Consider the following 24271-nt stretch of genomic DNA (forward strand, 5'->3'; position numbering starts at 1 on the left):
TATTTACAGGAAGAGCGCAGTGATATGATAATTGTATGATCAACAATAAACTAACATTTTGAGTATGAAAGGAGAGAAAAAATATATGAAAATATTGAATGACTGTCTTTGTATTTTTTTTCTTTGATTGCACCAACTTCAAGGTCATTAAATTAAGAATTGTAGCTCTGCTTCTAAAAGTCTATATTTGATCATCCTTACGTGTGATAAGTGTCCAGTAAATAAATTTTGGTTGAACTTCTCTGTCTAAAATAGGACCTCGCCAGCGCCACTACTATCTTCTGATACCGCTTAGCTTCCTCAGGGACGTTTATTTTCCCACTTGGCACGTGTGTTTGTTTACGCGTGCTCGGTCACCCCACGAGAGTGGAAGCGCCGCGTGGCGCAGCGCCCGCTGCTGGCTTGCTGCAGCACGTGGGGGGAGGCCTTACCCACAGAGGACGCGCAGTAAATAAATAAACAGCTGTTGCTTGCACACAGGTTCCTAGGAAATAACCTGGAATCAGTTACACGCACTAAAGTACCAACGGTTTCACTGGGTGGTGTGATTATGGCTGGTTTTTACCGATTTCAAATAAACTATTTCTCAAATTTTTCTCGGTCAATGTGGAGCTGGGAGGCTCCGGTGGGACAACTGCTGCCTGTGTGAACTCGGTGTTGCCCTGTGGCCGCCGCAGGGAGCCGAGCAGGATCACTGACAATGGCAAGATGACAGGCCTGTAAAATGCTGTGTGGTTTTTTTTAGGTGATCAGGGTGGCTTCATGCATCCCCTTAGAAACCAATTATAATTTCGCCTGCACTGCATCCTGTGGCAGATTGGGTACCTTGTACTTAAGATGAACGAAGTTGGCAATTCCTCATTGCAAGGTCGTTATATTGTGAAGCAGGGACAAAAGAAGCAGGACTTCGGCTTTGCGCAGAAAGCTGCTCCGTGGAAGCTGGGCCGTGACAGCCTGTCCGTTAAGTCCCTGGGAGTGGGCGTGGGAGGCCCGGGGACTCAGAGCATCGCCGTCCTAGAAAACTGTTACGGTTCAGATATATTACACATATTAGATAAATAATATAGCATCTATATGTTAATGTATAATATACAATATGTACAATATAAATCATATACAGCATAGAATAGATCCGAATTATAATGTAATATGTAAATTATCTATTATATGTAATATGTCTGAATCTGTGAGTCAAGAACGGGAAGGAGACGGCATTAGATTCGGGGTCTGTGTGGGGCCACCCCTTAGAGAGGTGGGCGACTCTGCCCCGGAAGTGAATGATCGCATCAGGGACCCGCTTTTGTCTCCCCAGGAAAGACCGGCCGAGCTTCCTCAGGTCTGGAGCTGGCAGAGGTGAGTTGGGATTTCCTTCCGAGGCACAGCGAGTGGGAGCTGCTCGGGGAGGCCTCGGTTCTCGGTCCCCGCTGACCAGGGGGGCGGTCGCAAAAGCGGGGGCGCTCGTCAGGAAGGAATGTAATGCACCCAAGAGGTGGGGGGTGGGCTGTTTAAAGAACAGGCTCGCTTGGTGTTTCACACCCCCCTTCGTAGGAAATAAGGAGATAGAGGCCTATTTGATTTATTGTTACAGTATTGTTATTATGAAATTGACAATAATAATGACAAATTAGAACATTATAATTGCACAGTATTTCACAGTTCACAAAGCATTTTGAGTGAATGACTTTTTTAAAAACCTTTGGAACCTCGTACCCAAATTCCAATAAAATACAGAAAGCGCTTTGTGAGCCGGAAGCTGCCATGCAAACAATGAGTGTGTAGCGGATGTTTTTGAATTTAATTTTGGTAAATTATATGGATTCCAGACTGGACATGGCCTGGTCACAACTCTTATTTCCCGCGAGGTAAATGAGACCCGTGTGTGACTTGCCTAAGGTCACACGGCTGGTGTTTCATAGAGCCAGCCGGTTGTTAGCCATGCCTGCCTCCTAAAATTAATCTCTGCAACGTGAAGAGACCAGCTAATGCACTTCCTGTTATTTTACAGCACCAGCTGCGAGCAACGAGGCTGCATTTTGCAGCATTATTGAAACGTAAGGTTGAGGCTAGTCCTGTCTCTTTAAAAAAAAAAAAAAGCGGGCCCTGAGTTGGGGGCGGGGGCGGTGCTGCTGACTGCGGCAGCCAGCGCATCCAGCCTGCTGGACCCAGTGCAGTGCAGTGGCAGTCACGCTGCTGGGACCTGCTGATGGGACAAAGGGGAACAAAAGCAGGGAGACAGCCAGCGAGACAGCCGAGGCGAAGGGGATGAGGAGGCTTAGGGAGACCGGGGGCGCCGCGACCTGAGCGGCGCGCAGTCCGGGGCCAGCCGCGCGGCCGCCGGCTCGGCAGGTCGCTGCAGGTGTTGGTGGAGGCGGTGGCCGCTTTCCCTCGGGGAAGGAGAGAGAGTCCTCCGGGGCGTGCTGTGCGGCTGTGAGTACCGGGCTCTTTGGGAAACGTGTAGCCCCGGCAGGCGGGCTGCGCGTCCGCGGGGAGGCGTTAGCTGCCGCGTTAGGATTGGCGAGGTCCGCCGCGGTCCGGGCGCTCAGGCACCGGCTTTGTCGTGTTGACCTCCGCCCGGGGTCGCGCTGTTGGCGCTCGGGGTCCGCGGCTGCGATCGCGAGAGGGGGGCCCGGAGTCCTGCTGAGTAAGAAGTGGGTTCCCCCACTTAAATTAAGCTTGCAGTTTAATTTAAAGCCATCGCTCTCATTTTAAACAGCATGCCCTTACAGGACTCCGTACCTGGTAGTTAATCTTATGTAATAATATTTGAAAAATCCTGCTTTTAGTTATAATCTTTATTTATTTGAATAAGTGATCAGTAAATTATTAGAAAGAGTATTCCAGTTTTAACAACAAAAATCTCTTGTTTTGTTTTGTTTTGTTTTTTCCCTTAAAACAAAGTTGATACCTCAGTGAAAGTGCGAGGTTTGTTTCTGACGGGTCAGTTGTTTGGCCTTAATTTTACCCTTTCTGGGGAATGAAAGCCTGCCCCATTTAAGGTGAAAGCACATTAATTCCTTGCAGCTCCCCTGCCCACCTGCCGGAAGTTACACCCAAGGGGAGCTCTTTATTTCTCCACCAATGCAGATAAAAGTAGTTGACACTTAACCGCATCTTATTTGTCACATGAAGAGTACGTTTTCCACATCGTGTTGTTAAGCTACCCAATGATAACCAGACACATGCTAGGTGAACGAGTGGTTATTAAGCCCCACTGGTTTTACTTAGGACTAACCAACCAGCTTTCTTTCCCTAGTCTTGCCTGGAAGTCTCACTACCTGCCATGGGCCAATGACATCTGTTTCTTTTCCCTTTTCCTCTGTGGCTGCTCCCTTCCTCCTTCCTTCACCGTTCTTGGCTTTGGGGCTGGCTGATACCCTCCTTTTCTCTCTAGATCAAGACCCCTCGGTCTCCCTTTCAAGCAAACCTGGCTAAATCCGCCCATATCCCTGTGTTTTCCTCGAACCTCACTTGGTTTGTAAGACCTTTGTCATGATTAAACATGAAGCTTTCCATTCGTCACATCATAGGAAGGAAAGTCTGATTACAGCTTTGTAAGACCAGGATGAGTTTACAGGAGCCTCTTAGGTAGGGTTGCCTGTGGCTGGATTGACTCTCAGAAAGAAGCCTTGGGTCCCCCTCTCTGCTCTGCCACAACCTAGCTCTGCAGCCACCGAACGTTCACTTCCCTACTGTAAGCCTCAGTTCCTTCCTGCGTTGGAGGTGACGGCAGGCAGAGTTCACACGAGTGTCACGCGGTGGGAAGGAGGGGACGCAGGTGAAGGCCAAGCACCTAGCGCGTCCTTGGCACAATGTAACCTGCTCAGCAGGTGTCCGCCACTCCCCATTCAGTCCACGCTCTGCCCATCTTCCCACCCACGGGGAAGCAGGCCGCCATGGTTTCTCATACCACTTCCCTCAAGGAGCACATTTTGAAGTGCTTTTTGACCAAATAGGTAGCTCTGACCAAGCACAAAAAGGAGAGTCAGTCCTTGCTAAAGGCCTCGCGCCTATGAAAGCAGGGCTGCCGTTCCCACGTTGCCGGGAGAGTCTCATCTCCAGGAACAGAAGGCCGGCTCCCCTCGGGGGCGGGGGGGGCTCCCAGGAGACCCTTCACGGCGACGGCAGTGGGGTGACGACAGGGACCATCCTGCCGCGAGTCCACGTGCGGGCCGCTCACTGTGATGGATGCAGAGGGCGCCAGGCTGGGAATCAGGACAGGTCCGTTGCTGTCGTGACTGCGGACAACTTGGGGGGCACTGTGCGCTTCCTGTTGCCAATCCTGCCACTGTTGCAGTTTCTTTTATTCTGCCTTTTTCCCAGCTCCCTTCGCTTTCCTTCAACTCTCCGCGGAGCGCGCTGGGTCAGATTTCTAGGAAGGAGCTGTGCGCCAGCACCTATGGGGACCCTCAGGAGGGTGGAAGGAACCCTGGACTGGGAATCGCGGGGAGGGGCTTGGCTTTGCCTTGGCTTCTCTTTGTGCCGATTGAAAGGTCATTTAACCTCACCTCTAGGATAAGAGGTATGGAGCAGAAATCCTTCAGTTTCCTTCCAGACCGGGACGCACAATGCATATACTTCTCTTTGGGGAGTACTTGCTTTATACCAATTATTCGATTGAAAAAATGTGGTTTCCCATACGTTGTCTGTTTTCATCTCACCATAGCTGTCTGAAACAGGCAGCCCCTTTTAGCAGATTATAAAATATCAAACTGAGAAAAAGAGAGGGCGGGCTGATGATATTTAAGTTTGCTTTTGTGCTGAACAGGAGTGAGTCCTCAGATTGCAAGCCCGGAGCTCTGCTCCCCATGCTGGGTCCCTTCTCATGGTCTTGGTTTCGTAAGGAGAAACCTGTCCCACTCACGGCACTTTGACATCCAGACCGACGCTGGTTTCACATACTCTGCCCTAGGTTAGACCGTGAGTCTGTTGTCTAGTCCAGAAAACACAGCCTTTGGTGGCTCACATGTCCTGAAACGCCAACACTTTACAAAGAGCCATGGCCATTCTATTATCTCAATGGGCAATCATTTAAACTTCATAGACCTCATCTCATTAAAGTACTAAGTGCTAGAGTACGTATTTGAATTCTTATGTATCTGAAATCTGTGAGCAATTTTACGTAGAAGTAGACATTTAGCCTTTCTCCTTGTTTTTAATGCGATGATACATTTAACTGTTAAAAAAGTTTTCATGGGATTATCAGATAAAACACAAGAAATACTGCGTGAAACATGCATTTACTAAAAAAGTCATTTGTTATTTATTTAATAGAAAAATACAATAAAATGATAAAATAATAATAAAAAATAAATAAAATGCAAACTTTACTAAATATATTTTTGTTAAATTAAATCTGGCAACCCAATATAAACAGAACCTTCACTGATGAATTAAATCATAGTTACTTTGAGCGTAAGGATATTAATGTGTTGGATTTTTAAGTTTAAAACATTAATTATATTCGATCTTCCTCAGTTTTCCATGACATGCCAAATGCCTCACTAGTTTTGTTTATTAATGTTTTTGTGTATTATATTAAAAGCTCAGTGGCTGTCCTAAGACATTCTGGTCCTGGAGAGTATAGTAGTATGTCCAGCTCAGCTTCGTATTTCCCAGAGGCCCTGCTACTGAATGAAAAAAAAAAAATACCCAGGATTTTCAATATATATTTTATGGGTCAGATAAACTTGGTTTTGAAACTGGCTCTCTGTCACACTAGCTCTGATACTTCACCCCGTGGACACTCAGTTCCCTCCTTCTTGAGCGCGGCTAATCACAGGTTAATCGCCGCAGAGGTCAGAGGACTGGAAGGAAAGGCCCTGGTGTGGCCGGCTCCCCCAAGAAGCGTTGGTTCTTAAGTATATGAAAGCATAGCCTTTTCCCCTTCAAAATGCCAGAAAATACTACTACTCAGTTAATATCAAATGAGGTACGCTACAATCATATGGTCTATTTGTACTATATTCTTTTTACAAAGATGTATTTGGATATAATTGACGTACCAAGCAGTTTGCCCCTACGGTGTAGTGTTGATATACAGTTTTATCTTCGAAGATGCAAATTGAGCTTTCGAAGGCAAACCCGTGTCCGAGGAGCTCCTGTCCCCGAGCTGCTGCCCCCGGACCCCCGCCCCCCACAGTCAGCTCTGCTCGCTGACAGGCTGCCCGCCGCGGCTAGATCCACTCAATTCCAGATGGGCTGCAAAAGCGGATGTGTATTTTTATAGCTTGGACATTGGCCAAAGGGACTAAATTATTCACTCTTTATTGAATACACTCTAAATCCACGGCCCAGAATCTGACAGAGTAGCAGAGTCAAAGATGCACAAGATGTCCTTGAGGAGCTTGAGTGGGTCAGGAAGACCGGTAATAAAGCACAGGAGCCGTTTGGAATGCTGAGGGGGTAACTTATAAATTTTTTAAATCAAGTTGGGAATACAATATGTTTTCTCTTGTACGTTTGTTTGACATGGAAATATTTAATGACCCCCACACCCCTTTAGCTTCGCCTTGGTGCTCTGTGGAGTGCGTCTAGGCACACAGTTAATGTCAGGTTTATAAATTGGAGTGGCTACAGGGACCGTGACCTTTTCCACAGCCGGGCGTGCCAGTGCGGGCCTGCGTGAGTGACATCACAGTTCTCGCTGCGTCTCACCTCCGGGTCCGCTGATTGATGGGGCGGGCGCACCTGGCGCCCCCTTTCGCGAGGCCGCCGCTTTAAGGCCCTGGCTGACTCCTGTTTTGTTCTGGAAGGCAAGACAGTTATCCTGAGGCTGCTTCCGGGGGGCTTCCCGGGGGCCCGAAGGGTGCCTGTGTTCGGCTTCTTGTTTTTGTAACGTTAGGCACATTCAAGGGTAAATTTTCACCACAGTGCAGAGGATTTAGCCATGTGTGAACCTGTTTGGTCAGCACGGGAGGAAGTAACACTGATTTTTAATCCCCGCATTCAGATGAATGTGTGGCCCATCCTCAGGGGCCTGATAAAGGCAGGTGTGGCTGTCGCCTTTGCTGTTCCCGGGCTACAGGACTGTTCTCGGGGAGCCGCGGCGACACCGGGGAAGCAGCAGAGGGTGTGGCCCTCCGTGCGGTGAACCCGGGAGGGCCGCCCGGGCGCCCTTGCTCCCCCCAGGACGCGGGCGCCTGCCTCCCCCGCCACGCCCCACGAAGAGGCCGTTTGTCCAGCTCTAAGTCTGCACAGAAAGGATGCAGCTCTGAAGTTTGACAGACGCCCTTCGACAAAGAGCAAAGGCATCACACATCACACCGACGTTTGCTGTGTCCCCCTCCTCCCAGGGGGGCTCCATTTTCTTCCCCCTAAGGAGCCCTCCGTCTTCCCACGCCCTTCTCCCTGCCTGCCTCTCCCAGCGAACAGCTTTGGGTCAAGGGCACGTCCGCAGTTACTTATAGAACAGTTATGGGTTAAGGTTTAGGCCCCGAGTCTCCAGGCTCTTCCTGCTTTAAACAGGACGACTCAAAGAAATGTTCCCTTCAGTGAGTGAGGAGCTGGCATATTTCTTCGCTGCTCTTTAACTGAGATCGCATATAGTGCCAGCCCAGCTCTGGGAAAAGCCCAGGTTGCCAAAATAGGATATTTTCGCTGGGAAGGCGAAGGGGTCACTGAGTGGACATTCTCTGCTGGTCCGAGCCAGGGGCAGCGTCCTCGGGCTTCATGAGCCAAAGGAATGGCTGCCCCAGCTGGGGAGGATGGCTCTCCAAGCCCCGTTCCCGGACAGCGAGTCCAGAGCCACCGCGGTCTGGGCCAGCAATGCGCCCAAGGAGGACACAGAGCCATGGGCAGAGAATGCCACGAACATGTTCCATGTCCCCGCCTGTGTTCAAGAATAGCACACAAGCAAGAGGCGTGCCTCCAGTATTTGCAAAAACTGCCTGTAGGTTACTAAGTCCTTTTAGATGTAGTCCAAGTAAGTCTTGATGAAGATCCTGCTTGTGGATAGGGCAGCTTAGCCCCATTTTACAGACGAGGAACATTGGGCACGAGAGCCAATGTGATTCTCACGCTGTGGTCTCCACCACGCCGCACCCCGCTCCCCCAGATCGTAAGTTGTGGAGGCAGCTTTCCCGCCCCTGGGAGAAGGGATGGGGAGAGAAAGAGACAGGACCTGAAGCCTTGGTTGTGACAGGCACTCAATAGCTGGGAGCAAGGTAACAGCTGGAGTCAGAGCTCCCCGCCCCTCTGCCCCCCCACCAGCTTAAGTCCCAGTATGGGGTGGTGCTCGACTTTTCTGGACGCCAGTTTTCTCATCTGAAAAATGAATGAACAGTTTCCTGCCAACCACCAGGCTGTCATGGTACCTACAAAATCACTGTAGTCAATTAGAAGTACCACAGCTCTGCCTTACGATGCTGCATTTTAATTTTACTGTCAGTAACATTTCAACTGTGTATAAAATCTACGTAGAGAGTTAATGAACTACATAAACGCAAAATTATCATGGAAACAGGAAAACCGTGCCAGATTGCTCAGAGCATGGTTCATTGGATTGTCTTGTCCAGGAGCTGTCTTAAATTTATTAGTAGTGGAGCGTTTGAACGGTCGCATTTCTTATTTTTAAATTGTTCGATCACGTGAGATGCAGTATAGAAAGCTACCGGCTTTTATCGCTCCTACAATGTCATTGTTACGGATTTAGAAAAGTGCTGGTGTGATATATTGGCGCACCGAGAAACGGGCGCGTTAGGCGGTCCCAGGGATGCAAAGGGCAGGGAAGGGAACACAGTCGACAGCATCGCGATGGCTCCGTGGGGTGTTGGATGGATGCGAGACTCGTCAGGGTGCTCGCAGGCACCTCGAGAGCGATAGTGCATTTATAATTATGACATTTGTATGAATGGGCAGAAAGTTAAATCTTCTGTCCCTCTGGTTTATTGGTGTTGTGTGTTTGTCATTTTTATCTCGTTTATTTCTTAAAATGGTAGGCTGTAGCGGGCACCGATGGTTACGGAGACTGTTACCAGAGAAAGGAAGACCTTCCGATAGACACATTTTCCCTTCTTTTTCTCACGTAGCTGTTTCGCTTTCAAACATGAGTTGCGTTACGTGTAAAGTCGTAGGTTGGCATTCCAGGCTATTGTTCCCGAAAAAAAGGCACATTGTGAGACGCACACACATTCTCGCCTGGAAGGAGCCCGTGAGAAGGAGGGCATAGGGAGGAAGAGCGTGAAGCTAAAGGAAGCTGCACACAATTTCCCGAGGGAGGCCACGGTGCATGGTCCCGCGGGGGCGCCCGCCGGCTGTGAGGCGGGGGCCGAGGCGGCGCGCTCTGGCGGGGCAGTGGCCCCAACGGCGATGTGATTCGGGGGTCGCTGGGGCGAGGACCCCACCCGGAGTTAGGTTCTCGGGGCGTGTGCTTCCAGCCCTTTCCCGACTCCTTCCTTTACCCTCTCTTGATTTTTCTTTCAGAAGAAGTGATGCTGGGACGCAAGAACCACCAGAGCAAGACGGGTGCCCACCCACGAGGCGGCCACACCTGCTGAGATGAGGGTGAGAAACGCCTTCCCCAGGGACAGCTGCAGCGTCTTCCCCCGCCACCTTCAAAAAGGGATACGGGACATTCTCATGTGAAACAGCTTATCTCTGTGTGGGAGGAAAGCCAGACGTCGCCAGCCTGAAGGACTCCGTTGGACCGGGAGGCATACCCCCAAAAGGCAACCTCTTTTGGGAACCTCGAGGCAAAAGGCAGCAATGTTTTTGGACATCAGATGATGAGCGGCCACCAAGGGGGACATCGGGTCCTTCATTGGTCTCGCAGAGCTGAACTTGGCACACACGCCTGAAGGAAACACCAACGGAAGGCAAACCGAAGGAAGACAAATATTTTCATGCTGTTCGCCGACCAGTGCTCCAGGAGAAGTGATCATGGAGACCAAGGATAATCGGTAAATGAGTTAACGTTTTCCGTGAGCGCGAGGTGCGTTGAGATGTTAAGGCTCTGTGGGCTTTCCCGAGGGAGACATAAGTAGGCTAAAACACAGGGCAGGTTTCTAAAGGTTTCGTAAGAGGAGGAAGCGAGTCAACAATACAGACACTTTAGTTCTACCTGGAAGTGTGTGGGTAACATTTTGAGCCAAGGGCTAGAGATCGTTCCGCGGTGTGTCCAGGTGGTTTGGGATTTTCTGTCTCCCGGTGTGACTTGGAGTCACGGACAGTTGGCTAGATGTGTCACACTTTCGTCTTCACTGCGTGCGTGTGTTAGCACCTCTTAATGGACATAAAATTACTTGGCGAGTATTAAATAAACAGCTGGGAAGTACTTAGAACTGTATCAAATAGCCTGCAAGAAGAAAGAGAGCACACCTTGCTTTTCCTTTTTAAACTATGGTGCTGAAAGGCATGCTTGCTCCTTTCCCCAAGTTTCGTTGCTATTTTATAAGAACATATTCTTATTTTACAAGGTTCAGGATTTATGCACAAATATTGTATTTTGCCACATATAAGGCGCATTTTTTTTGCCCAGAATTTTTGAGTGAAAAATACGGATGCACATTATACATGGGTAGTACTAATTCTGTACCTATCTAAATGTTTTTCATTCTTTTATTTATGCTTATGCATTAAAAGTGTAACTCTAGAAAGCCAGAATGATACCCATATGCAAAATAGCACCCTGGAATACGATAATCAGTTTTGTTTCTAGCTATAAATAAATAAATAAATAAATAAATAAATAAATGAAAATGAAAATGAAATATTTTTTTCCTGAAAGTTTGGGCCAAAAAAGTAGGGGTGCACTATACCCAGGAGCACATTATACATGGCAAAATATGGTATATATTTATGATTACCTCTTAAATTTCTATGTACTCTTCTCTCTTTCCTTAAACATATGACAGGATATTTTTCCATTGATTTTGTCTGCCATATTTAAGTAGAATGTCCAAGAATTGAAGTTTTAGTGCCATAGACCCCAAGGATGTCTGGACATCTTGTAACCCAATGATAGCAACCTAGAAGACTTTTCTTTCCAACCTTGAAACATTGAAAAAAACTCAATATTTGTTCATCTCTTAATTTTTGAAAAGTTGAATGCGACTCTTAACCAATCAGAATTAATTTTGTGACTGGTATTTAAATAAGTAACTGCACACAGGGATTGAGACTACTCTATTTGCTCAATTTTTATTCACCAATTGGAATATGTGATTATTTTCTAGTGTTATGAGAAGTCGTCTAAGATGGATTTTCTTCCTATTACTGATGCTAAATTGTTTAAACATGAGAGAAGTATATGTATGTGTTATCATACATGTTATACCATAGTATTTCTGTGGGTTTTTCTTTTTACCTTCTAAAGTGCTTCTTTATAGTGCTTTCCTCTTAGTTTTAAAAATAGATACTGTTTTCAAATTCAAGTTAAACTCATTTTCATTTAACTTAGCATTGGGCTGATTTGTTAGAAATGATTTCATTTATAATTGATTTTAAGAGCAGAGGTGATATAGAATCATTGATGCTACACTAATTATAAATTTTTAACAAAAATCAGGATTGATTTGAAGCATCTAACAGATGTTGGAAAAACATGTTATATTGTCTTTGCAATTGCTAGGTGATAGATTCTATTCATAGCTAGAAAAAAATATAAATTAACTGAAAACACCTTTGCAGAGATTTACATTATGCAGGTTGGGTATTTAGAATTTCCCTAAAACTTATAATTTACTTAAAGCTAAAATGTCAGCGACTGCACATAGCACTATTTATGGATACATAGAATAAAGTGCATGGGTTGAGACTCAAACCATCAACTTACGATTATTATTATAAACACACTTTTATGAAGGCATTTAAAGCTGGTCTTTGGAGATCATAACCCTGGAAAACTCGACTGCCTGCTCTCCGTGTTGCTGGCGTGTTCCTGGGGCAAGGTAACAGTGTTTATAGTCAACAAGTGTGCGCCCACTGGTCGCTGGGCGTTGCGTCCTGAGTCCCCAGGGCCACGCAGGGCGGCAGAGGTCTGCTCAGAGTCTCAGCTCTAAGGAGAAGGGTCTTCCCAGGGCCCTGGCTTCCTGTCGATGTTTGGTGGGGTGGAGATTAACTATCTGATAAGCACAATACCATGTTGCTAAAATAAAAGCCGATACATTATTGAGTAACCATCTGGATGCTTAGGATAAAAGTTGAGACAATCTCACTTGTGGAAGGCCACTCTGGGATTGGTTTTATCTGATAAGCAATATAAAACGTTGCTAAAATAAAAGCAGATACATTATTGAATATTCCATCTGGATATTTAAGGTAGAAATTGAGACAGTCTTCTTGTTGAAGGCCACTCCGGGATTGGTTTCCACCTCATTGCCTTCAGGAAGATTCTGGAACATCTGTGTGTGACGGGGCAGGGATCAAAGTCCAGGATATGGAGGGTGGATGCGATTTGGGGAAACTGCCCCTTGGGACTCCAAGAGAACAGTTCTCGGGACCGTGTGCTAACGGCTTGGCCTATTTGGGAGGGGTCCAAGCCAGTGGCAGGATCTAAGAGCCCCTCTCGCGGGTCTCGTTTAATAGCCGAGAAAACTAAACCTGTGTGACTTGCTCACACTCACAGGGCTGGCTAAAGAAAACCACTGCTCTGACCCTCGCAACAGGGGCGAGGGGGCGGGCCAACGCCCAAGAGAGCAAAGGCTGTGGAGGTCGAGCCCGCGAGCCCAGGGCGGGGTCAGCGGGCGGCCGACAGATGCGAGGAGGCGTCAAGCGTCGATGACTTCTCCTAACCTCAGAAAACGCAGAGAACAATCAAAGGGTCCAATTGTCAATAAAAATCAAACACCTTAAGTAGCCAATTCCTGTGTGCATTCACACATTTAAATAACAGTCGGTCAGAAAATTAATTCTGATGTGTTAAGAGGCAAGTTCCACTAAAAAGGTACATTTCGCCTGTCTGATGAATAAACACCTTTGAACAGGAAAGAGAAAAGCAGCTATTGAGTTTTCCCAATGTTTCATTTTTGTTTGCCGTTTCAAATGTTGAAGCTGACTCGACGGGGTTCCGGCTGAAGGCCGGCCTGGGCAGCCAGGCGTCAAAGGCGAGGGGCGACGAATTCGATTAGGTATTGAGCGTGATCGGTATGAAAGGTGAGGGGTTCTTGCTGACTTGACTGAGCAGGCTTCTTGCCAAAACTGGGCCAGATAGAGTCTAAGGACAGGGCCCAGTTGAAAAGAGGACCCAGAGGAGCCTTCCGAAGCCCGGCCAAAGAGCCTTGGCCATGTTCAAGGCCAGTCAGGACGGTTCCTCCGCCCCCTGCCTCCCTCCAGGGTCCGCCCGAAGTGCCTGACTCCCCAGCAAACCTGGGACTGCAGCGCACGCTTTCCCGTAGGATTCTCCAAACAAATGTCTGTGTGTGGGGGGGGGTGGGGGGGGGTCCTTGGGATCTGTCAAGGAATGAAACTGACATCGATACTGCCTTGTACATTCCAGCAGGGGGAGACTGAAAATAAACAATGCATCTAAACAATAACTACCGTCTGTGATGCCTGAGAGGGCGAAAAAAAGGACCGGCAGGCAAGGACAGCGAGGTAGGAAGGAGTCCAACAGGTTACGTGGGAGCACATGTCACAGGTGGAAACAGGAGGGTGAAGACGGATGTCACGGAGAAGGTGAAATCTGAGCAAACACTTGAAAGAGATAAGAGGACTCATCATAAGCTATTTAGGGGGCGCGTGTTCCAGACAGGGAAACAGGCGCAAAGTCCCCAGGTCGGGGCTGCTCGGCAAGTTCCAAGGACAGGGAGGAGGGGCGCTGCTGGAGTGAGGTGGCTGAGCCCCGGGCAGCCGGCACCAGATCGCGGGGAAGGAAACCGGGGTGACGGCAGCGTGTTCAGGAATAACATGGTCCGATGTTTTTCCTTCTCCTTCTAGTGACATTTGTAAAAAATTTTTGACACTTTGACAGTTGTTCCCATTCCCCTTTGGCCCCCTCCACCTTACACTTTTTCAGTTAAATTTTTAAAAAAATGAAGTCCAGTTGGTATATCACATTGTATTAGTTTCAGGTGTACAATATAGCAACTGGACATTTTTATACCTTCCAGTGTGATCCGCCTGCTAATTCTAGTGAGCTGTGGACCGCATTTTTAAGTAGTCACTCCAGCCGCTGCGTAGAGGTGCAGAGGTGGAAGAGGGGAACCCCACTGTGGTTCTTGTAACTTTCCAGAAGGCGGGGGCTCCAGCCAGGGTGGCGGCGGCGTTAGGGGGACTTCGCCACTGGCCCCGTGGTAGTCATGTGTCAGCCTCTCAGTGCGGCTGTGAGAGTAGCCTTAGCACCCAGCAGCCCTGGAATACTGCCTACCTTTTAAATGACTATCAGCAAAACTGATTATGGCAGGAGTTGCGTCATTTTTCCAACAGCAATCAAGACCTGATTATCCAGCACCAACAGGATGTCCAACAAGTCAGCTCAGTTCAGACCCTACCCAGAGCTGGCTCAAACCCCACAGGTTAAGGGCTCAGTCCTGCAACGCTGTCCCCCCTTCAGGTGCCAGCCACGAGTGAGATCCCAGGGGTACCCAGCTGCAAGGTGGGGATTCCCATGACCCCCGCTCCGGGTTCAGTAATTCACTGAAGGACTCAGAAGTCAGAAAGCTCTTTACTTATGATTACTATATTATTATAAAAGTTTGACTCGGGGACAGGCACGTGGAAATTGTACATAGGTCAAGATTTGGGGGCGGCCCTGACCAGGTAGCTCAGTTTGTCAGAGTGTTGTCCCAATATGCCAAGGTTGTGGGTTCAATCTCCGATCGGGGCGCACACAAGAATCAACCAATGAATGCATCAATAAGTGGAAGAACAAATCAATGTTTCTCTCTGTCTCTCTTTCCCCCACCCCTTTCTCTCCTCTCTTTCTCCAAAATCAATAAAGAAAAACAAAAAAAATAAAAGATTTGGGGGGCAGGGGCTGTGCAGAGCTTCTGTGCAAGCTCCAGGTATCCCTCCCTCGCGGCTCCTCAGTGCGTTCCCCAACCTGCAAGCTCCCTTAGCCTCATTTCCGGGGTTTTTCTCAAAGTTTCCTTACGTAGGCGTGATTGCTTAAATCGATAAAACCACTAGTGATTAGGCTCAACCTCTAGCCCCTCTCCTCTGCCTGAAGGTCAGGGAGTGGGGCCGAGCGATCTCACCCCTAACCCCCCTGGGGGGGCCCTGTGGCGGCCACCCCCTGCCTCTATCACCCTGTTCACCCGCACGAGCTGCTCCCACCGTTCCAGTAACCCCAAGGGTTTTAGGAACCTTGTGGCAGGACCTGCAGACAGAGACCGCAGAGATAGATACATATTTTGTACTACTCCACACTGGGAATAACACAAATTTAGATGAGAGAGGAGAGTGCTGTCTTCAGAAGAGGCAGGCACCCTGAGCGCAGGTGTGTGACAGCAGAGCCCAGACGGAGGCGAAGAGGCGGGCGCCGACAGAGAGGGCCAAGCCCGTCACGCCGCCGTGCCCTTGTCGTGAGGGCCGGACCGGACTCCGGCCTGGAGCCAGGGGTTACTGGCAGTGACCCAGAAACGGAGCCGGGGCTCCAGAGAAAGGACACGTGTGCGGGCTAGGTATTGCTCCCCACCTCCCAGCTGCCAGCAGTTCACGAGGTCGGTCGACACGCGCCCCCGGAGCTCCGCGGCCCCGAACCCCCACCTGCTGGAGTAGACCGCCACCTCCACGCTCCTCTTCCCTGCTTCAGTCCCCCGCCCCCGTGCCGGCTCCTTCTGTGCACCCACAGGGCAGTGGCGTCTCTCGTGGGCTCAGAGACGAATTTGCTCGTCGTCTTTCCCCTTCAGCCTCTCAGTCGAGAACGCGGGTCATGGCGTGTGCAGCTGGCACCTCAGTGCCGTGTCACCCCCCGCACCCAGCAGACGCCTTGCGCCCAGGGCGACTCCGCAGCCTGGGGATGGGGTGGCGAGGGCGGAAGGAGGGCTTCTCCTGAAGCCCGTGCTGTTGTGGTTTTGTAGGACAGAAGCCTTGCTGCACGGACTTGGTCCTGTCCAGCAGCTCGTGAACACTGGGGCTCACCTGCCGTCCCCGGGCTCAAAGCCCGTCTCCCGTGGGGGGCCCGACAGAGCAGGCGGGGTCCTGTCCTGTCGCTTCTTCGTCTTCCCTCTCTCCCTCCTCTTTTCCTTTGTTGCCTCTGAATTCAGACAAAAGAAAAACTCTCAACGATAGCCTCCCGGCTCCTTGGAGAGAAAACAAATTGTGGAATGGAAGGTGTATAAACCTCTGAGTGCGATGTATTTGGTTTGAATCTCAGCTTTGCTCTGTGGACTTGAATACATTACTTGTTTCATAACATGGAGAAAATCATGCCTCTCATTGTGTAAGATTAGAGATCGTGAATGTAACACACTTAGCACAGTAGTGACACAGAATACTGCCCCGCCCCCAAAAGGAAACTATGGTTATGACTCCGTTCTTCAAAAACTAGCGCAAAATCTGGCCACCCTTTGATAACTTCCACTGCCACACCTCAAAGTGTCTGTCCTCGTGGCTGTCCCCGGACAGGCGCTGCTGGTCACTCTCCCTAACGCGCTATTGCTGACCCGTCTGTCTTATCTCTTTGGTTGGCGGTGAGGGGTTTCCTCCTGCCACTGTTATCCCCTCCATTTGATCGGCAGGCCCCCCTCTGCTTGGGGGAGGAGCTTATAGAGAGTTTTTGGCCTCCAATAGGAAATGCGAGAGTCAGGTCAGGGAGGAGTCCTGGCGAACAACGCACCTGTACAAAAAGAATCCTCAGAGGCTGTCGGCCAGGATGGCCCCCGACACGGGTGGTCCTCCACGGGGGGCAACGGGCAGGCCAGCCCCATTTCCCCGAAGCGCCCCCTCCACACTGGCTCCTGGGAGAGGGCGGACTGAGCCCGCACGGACAACGCGCAGCGTTCGGGGCAGCGTCAGCGCCTTGTGGCTGGTCTGCAGCCGGTGACCCCGGCTCAGTGCTGTCAGCCTCAGAAGGGCCAGGGACCCACCTGCAGGGTGCGAGGTAAGGGACTTGGCTCGGGAGGGAGGGGTAACAACAATGAGCACTGCGTGGTATTTCCCTGCCAATCTGACCTGCTGCTGCCTTTACAATGAAGAGTTTGATTTACCCCCTCGGTCGCGGGTAGGCGGCCAGGCCTCATTGAATGGTCTCTCAGCTGGGGACCCCACGGTCAGCTTAGGATAACCCAAGGGTTTTTGCAAAGGGTGAAAAAGAATGATGAGAAATCACTAAGGAGCTAGAAACAGTGGCTTTATTACTTCTCAAGACCGAGGGACTAGGGACGGGAGAAGTTGCCGGAAACCTGGTGGACAAGGTGTAATACCGTGGAGCCAGACTTGAGAAGGGCCGCGACCTTTGACTGCAGGACGCAGCCAGACCCCGTGCGGCTGAGGGGAGAAGTCCCGACCTCGCTCCCGTCCGCTCCCCACCTTCCCCTGGGGCCCCCGCCGGCGAAGCTCTCTGGGCCCCTGGCTGGGCACTGAACCCGAGGCTGGAGGCGCAGGGGTGTTCTTAGGTTCCCCCCACCTCCGGTGTCTTCTGTAACCATCTTCTAAATGCGAAGGAGGGTTCCCAACGCCCCATCCCGTCCTTTGCTGGCACATGGTCCGCGTCTGACGTCCCAGCTTTTCACCACCTCTTCAGAGAACGAGATCTTGGAATCCACTTGCCTGCTTATCTCAGGCCTCGTTCACTCGCTAAGTAGTCGCAGGCTTGTGCTAGGCGCTGAGAGGGTGGAGAAGGGGTGCCAAAACCCGTCTTCTGTTCTAAGCTGTCCCCAGTCTCCTGAGGGGTCACCCACATGAGTACATGTTTTATGTAACGTAGAAGGACCCGGGATCGGTGGACAGACAGAGTATTATGAGAGAATAAGAAAGGAGACATAAACCTATTTGGCATGGACCCATCCCCATTTTTTCTTAAACGATGTTGTGTAGAAAAGGGAAGTTTCACAATTAAGTGACATTTGAGTGGGGCCAACAGAAGTGGGTAAAGGCTTGAACAGGTGGGAGAAGGCAGAGGCTGCAGGAGGCAGCAGGTTGTGCAAAAATAAGCACAAAGACATGACCATGTCTCTACAGAGCTGGGTGTGTGTGTTGGGGGGCGGGCGGTCCAGGAAGGTGGGGCGGGGGCAGGGCTGGAAAGGCAAGCCTACCTTTGAAGCCTTTGGACTTGACCCCGTAGGTAACTTGAAGTACTGAATGTTGTTGTGACAGAGAGAGGTTCAGTCATACTCCACTGTGTAATGACCCAGTGGCAAAGGACGGGTTGACCAGAGGGGAAGGCTTTGGGGCTGCGAGAACAGCAGGGAGCCTGACCGAGGGGTGTGAGTGAGAGAGTGTGCGGGCTGAACGGGTTCACAGCCGGAGGGACCAGGACGGAGTCAGCAGCTCTGCAGCATGGGCCCCTGGGTGCGTAGGCAGAGCGTCTCCTGAGAGTGACCCACATGTCTTTCTTGAAACACTTGTTTTGTATCTATAATATCTGCAGACTATTTTACCAAAAATGGAAAATATTTAGAAAACAAGACAGTAACCAAAGTCTTAAAAGACAGACACACATATAAGTGTAATTACCAATGAAAATAAAAATGTCTCCTGAACTACACTCATGTGCCCTAAATCGTTTTCTAGTTCTTGAGTTTTTCCTGTACGTCGCTTGCCCGTTATATTAATAAAGATTATAGAAATAGCGAACAGATGCTTCATTTACATTTAGATTTGGATGAATTCTGGGGAAAAAAATGTACATTTGAATATTATATACCTCTCTACTTAAGAATTTTAACTTTGGAGCTCCAAGAAATATTCATTTTTATAAACAGTGAGTAAATAGACATCTTCTTTTTCCATTTTATAACTAGTTTATCCAATGACATTCTAGCAAGAGAAAATTTGAAGTGGCTTAGGACATTAGCAAAATGTAGGATTTTAACAGATGACGTTTGTCTTGACTTGTGGCACTCATACGAAGTCCAGATTCGTTTGGTTTGGTTTTTGTGGATTCATCCCCAACTTTCCATAAAGGACGGTCCTGACCTACTTCCAACCAGCGTTTCCTTGGTGTCCCCTCCCGCGGAGGTTGCCTGCCAGCTCTGTCACTGTCCTCCCAGGCAGCCACTGCGCGCGACCGTCCCTAAACCCTTCCACGTGAGGAAGGCTGCGGCAGGCTCCTCGTTTACTGTGAAGTGAAATTTAAAAAGGGTTATGTTCCACGGATTCACAATCTGTAAGTCTATGGCGGTGGTGTCTGGGATTCATAGTTCCAAGTTATTGCGGCATTGGCTCTGCCCAGACACAAAATAATGACCGTCCTTTGAAATTCATGGGTAACAGCACTCCAAGTCCAGGTATTTAGAAATGGGAGGCATAAGAGTATGTTGTTTTATTTTGAAACCTCTTTAGTCATCATAAGCAAGAAATTTTTAAAATAAAATATGGCAAAAATACGTAAGATTCCATTTGCTTTGCTTTTTATACTTAAGCTCATATTTCACAAATACTTTTGACCAGAGGATGTTTGTTTAATCAAATTATCGTCCAGGGATTCTATCTGAGACACCATTTCAAAGCTAAATAAAGGACAGGGTATTTTTAACACAAATAACTCAATTGCTGTAATTCACTGAATAGAAGCGGTTAATGGTAAAATCTCTTTTGTGTTGAATGTCTGTATCTCTATTCTGTAGTCCATACTTGTATCTTCATTGTATACATTTAGAAACATTTTCCATCATGGGGGCGGGTGGCTTACATGCTGCCTACATCCAGCCAGACTATAAAATTGCCACATGCTTGAAAATACACGTTTGTGATTAGCTCATAGGTGAGAATGAAGGACACTTGTCCCCAGGCATGCTGACCGGGCATGATTTGAAGAATCTCAGGCAAAACGAAATTGAATGGAAACCTGGGGGCCAATTTTGACACTTCCATTTGCAAGAAAACCTCCATTTACTTTTCTCTCTGGGTCTGAATCCTGACTTAAAATCGTGGCTGATGATGTCACCTATGCAGATTTATCTGGGAATTAAAAATAGTAATGGACATACTAATAGTAGGGAATGGGACACGTAGTTGGTGAAGGTATAAGCAGGTGAAAAGAAAACGAAGTTCTATCTGTAAACACATGAGAGACACGTGAAAATGCACAAGAAAAGATACCGGGGCTGCTTTTCACGGATGTAGAGGAACTGAAGTGGGGCCTAGAGGGAAAGTGGAATCAATACCCACGTGGCAGATCTGGCTGTGTTTGCTTGGGGACAAAGACAAGAAAGCCCAGAGTTCATTCCAGATACAGCGTCAAGCAGGAACGCAAGCTCTCTCCTGTCGGGGGCTCGAAGCCATGGCGCTAGCCCAGGAAAGCTCGCGGGGCGGAAGATATTTTGGCCTTCGTGGTAGCTAATGACTTAGGGAGGTTTCCTTTATTTCAGTGCTTCCCTTTTTACGTTGAAATCCTGTTCCATGTGTCATTCCGTTCCTCCAGCTCCTTCCGGACAGTGGGATTGTTACTGTTAGCGTTCCCTTTGACTCGAACACCCGCGCGCAGAACGTGCTCCGTTAGTGTGAGTGGCTCGGCTGAGCTGGGAGCGGGTGGAGAAGGGGAAAGGCCGTCAGGGAAGGAGGCTGCAGTGGAGAGGGAGCAGTTTAGGAGCACCGAACACGCCCTTTGCCTGGGTCTCATTTTTCTCCCTGGCATCCATCTTGGCTGTTCAGATGCCAGCGTGAGAGAGAAGGGTGAAGAAAGAGCGGAGGGTGAGAAGGAAAGAGTATGCGGGCTGCTACCTCGTAATTCTCGCACGCTCCCCCTGGACAGCGTATAGTGAGTGCTACACATTTTTGTCGTAGGAATAAATGGGCACCTCCCCGGGCCGCGACAGCCCAGCTTGACCTGACAATGACCCTAGGAGGAAGGGGTCATCAGTCCAGTTGAACAGGTGAGAAGGTGAGCTCGGAGCAGTGGCAACCCACCCAGCTGGCAGGCGTGAGAGCCGGTGGGCATGGGGGCGTCACTGTCTCACCCAAGGGGCAGAGGACGGAGAAGCGCAGGAAGTGAGGAACAACTCAGGAAAGTAAAGGCCAAAGCAGAAAAATTAACCCACTGGAACAGTAGCAGCGATCTAAAGAAAGAAACAAACAAAAAAGTATACTGGGGAATTTGTTGCTCATACTATTCCCTTTTTATGTTCAATGTCATCAGGTCTACAGTGCAGTGGTTTATAGGGTTTTGTCACAAGTTTCCTACAATTCTACCTAGGGCTGAGGCTCCCTCCAAACATTCTCATTCTTGCCATGAGATACATTTATTTCAATGAACATACTACTATAGCCAGCCTGCCCTGTCTCCATGTTTTCTACAAAATGTTCTAAGAGAGCATGCTTAACCAAGGTCGTTGCAAATGGGAAAGGAATTCGAAAAGCACACATGGTTTTGTTATTCCCTGAAATGGCTAATACAGCTCAAGATGTGTCACCTTTACAACATCCGAGGGCCTGAGTCACTTTTTTCTCCTTCCTAATACAAAGTCCCTTTGGATGACTCAGCTGATGCCTGGCAGTGTGACTGAGCAAGGCCCCAGCTGGCTGATTTTGCTTTGGCCAGGCTGTTTTGGAATAGTCTGGGATTTTTGGCAACCAAACCACTGGCTCTCACTAAAATTAACAATAGATTCAGAAGCCTCATGTAAATTTTGTACAACCCGATTTCCTCATTACTTCCACAGCACTTGAGGGAATTCGCAATGCCCTCTTTGGTAGAAAAGGCAGGCACGTTATTTCAGAAACCTGACATCATCCCCCAAAGCATGCTTAATGTAACTAAAAATAAACGTTAAGCCATTTTCGTCTACATTAGCCTAAAGGAAGGAAAGTGGTGTCATTTGCCTGATTGTTAACTGAATGTGGCCTGTGGGTAAGTTCTGCCTCGGTCACCAGCATGTCCGGCGAAAGAGCCGGTCTTCCTTTCTGGGATTAAGCCTTTGCAGGTGGAGCTGGGGACCCACGTGTGCTCCCTCAGCCAGCAGGAGGCAGGAGACACCAAGGAGACAAGCATCCGAGAGGCGGCCGGGGGGCTCCCAGCCACTGTGGAGTCCACAGAGGGCGGGCGCTGCGGGACAGCCTGCCCGAGGCGGGGCGGCAGGTGGGGCCGTCAGGACCAGGCAGCGGAGACTGGGGTGGGGGCGAGGGCAGGGAGCCGTAGGCCCCCAGGGCCCGGGCCCGGGAGCCCAGGAGGCAGGCAGAGCCTCACACGTTTGGGTGTTCGGCCACCCTCCCTGAGTGCTCGCGGTGAATTCAACACACAGCCCGGACCAACAGAAAAGCGGGTGGAGACGAACGTTGCACAGATGAACCGCTAACTGTATCAGATGGTGGTAGGCGCGGTGGAGAGGGATGGGGGTCACGTAAGGGGGGAGGAAGTGCGGGGGATGGCTGTGGGGGAGTTGCTATTTTTTATAGCGTGGTTGGGGGGTCCTCCTGAAGACGGCGACATGTGACTGCAGCCATAAAGGAGGGGAGGGAGTAAGAAATGCCATCTGGATAAAGGTTGTGCCAAACAAAGGGGGGAAGCGAGTGCAAAGGCCCTGGGGCAGGAGAGTGAAGGTTGCCCAGTGTCCTCAGAGGGGATGAGCCCGGGAGGGGAGCAGGAACCAGCCGAGAACCGCGAGGAGGACAGGGGGCCGGGACTCGGGGTTGGGACCCTGACTTGCCCTCTGAGTGCCAGGGACGCTGCTGGGACACAGCGTCTCATCTCCCGCTCACCATTTTACCTTGATTTGCCCCGATTGCGGCAGCCACACAGTCCTCGAGGCTCCGAGTGCCACCTGCAGCTTTCTCTTCTGGTTTTATTCAGACCCTGGGTCACCAATGAATTTCACACGTCGTCACGTGTGAATGCGAAATTGTTGGTGAAAACAGTCTTTGTCTTTGAATAGTTATTTCCAGAAAGGCCTGGGAATGGGAAGAGGCGGTGCCAGGGCCGGTGGATGGTGGGGGGCGTGTGTGGGCGAGGCGGCCGGGCGTGGGAGGGGGTGGCCTGGGAAAGCCCACACAGAGAGAGGGCAGAGAGCCGGCAAGCCAGCTGGTAGAGGAGAGTGTCCTTATCGTGTTCTTTCAAGGTCAGGTGCCTCTGCTAGAAAGTTCTAATGGATCAATGTATCAAACATAGCGAGATAAGTAAAGCAGGGTAAGGAGGAGAAGGCTCTCCCGGAGTTTAGCTCAGGGACGCAAGTTGCAGTGATGGTGGGGCCACCTAACAGGCCCTCCTGCCCTGTTCTCCGGAGTCCACCCCTCTCCCCTGGTTGTCGCGCATGAGGACACCGGACGTGTCAGGGTGTGACAGCAGACAGCTGTGCGGAGTCTCCCCAGGCGGGGGCAGCTGACGGCCTTGCGGCTGCTTCCATCGGCAACAACAGTTCATTCCAGTTCCGATTCGCAAGGACGCCCAGCGAGCTGGAAGAGCGCTGCCCCGCCGTCCCGTCGGTGCGCCCGGGCACACGTGCCACGCTGAGCACGCACACCAGCTGTCTGCTGGGAAGATGGGCCAACGGAGAAGCGCGTCCGCTCCAGGGACGTCCGGCCTGCAGCCCGCAGGCCACGTACGGCCCAGGACGGCTGTGAACACGGCCCAACACAAAATCATACATTTGCTTAAAACGTGATGAGATGTTTTTGTGATTATGTGTCGCACTGTATTTAATGTGTGGCCGGAGACAACTCTTCTTTTTCCAGTGTGGCCCAGAGACGCCCAAAGGTTGGACGCCCCTGCGGAAGCAACAGTACTCACTGAGAGAGCTGAAAAACAGAGCCAATGTTGAGCGAAATGCGTATCAATGTGAAGAAAGCTTCAAGTAAAAAGGCAGTTCAATTGACTTTAGAAGAGCTACTCTTCTAAAAAATTGGTAGTGGGTAGAATATGTAGGATTCGGACCTGAGTAGCGTCTAAATGTGAACACTTCATGCAGAGTTGCAGCAATACCATGAGATGAGGTAAAGGGAATGGACTAGAATAGCTCATTTTCTTTTGTATAGAGAAGAAATCATATGCTTCCAATCGCCATTTGGGTCAGGGCTGTGTTTTCTCGGACACCAGGCCACCCCAAGCCTTCCTCCGTGTGCTTTCTCACGCCCCGTGGCCGGCTCTCTTCCCAGGTGACCTCCGTGGAGTTTCAGCCCCCGCCATTTTCCCTTCCTTGCCCCCTAAGCTTCACCACGGGGCTGGCTTCTACTCGGCGTATTAGTAATTCATGTAGTTTTTCTGCCTCCCCATTATGAAACTCTAGGCTTCATAGGAGCTAGA

General features: G+C 49.8%; 1 protein-coding gene across 4 annotated transcripts in view; it reads left to right on the forward strand.

Moving 5' to 3' along the window:
- The first annotated feature begins 2161 nt into the window (after window positions 1–2161).
- Window positions 2162–24271, forward strand: part of SACS (sacsin molecular chaperone) — a 70582-nt gene continuing 48472 nt past the window's right edge. For all 4 annotated transcript variants that reach the window (XM_054586533.1, XM_054586535.1, XM_054586537.1 and 1 more), the window contains exons 1-2: window positions 2162–2427; window positions 9421–9896. In XM_054586533.1, coding sequence (XP_054442508.1) covers window positions 9877–9896 — 20 coding nt within the window. In that variant the 5' untranslated portion in view covers window positions 2162–2427; window positions 9421–9876. The remainder of the gene's footprint in view (window positions 2428–9420; window positions 9897–24271) is intronic.

This window comes from Pteronotus mesoamericanus, unplaced genomic scaffold, assembly GCF_021234165.1.
Source record: "Pteronotus mesoamericanus isolate MK-2021 breed Mesoamerican mustached bat unplaced genomic scaffold, CSHL_Meso_final contig_94, whole genome shotgun sequence".
In the NCBI taxonomy this organism is placed as follows: domain Eukaryota; kingdom Metazoa; phylum Chordata; class Mammalia; order Chiroptera; family Mormoopidae; genus Pteronotus; species Pteronotus mesoamericanus.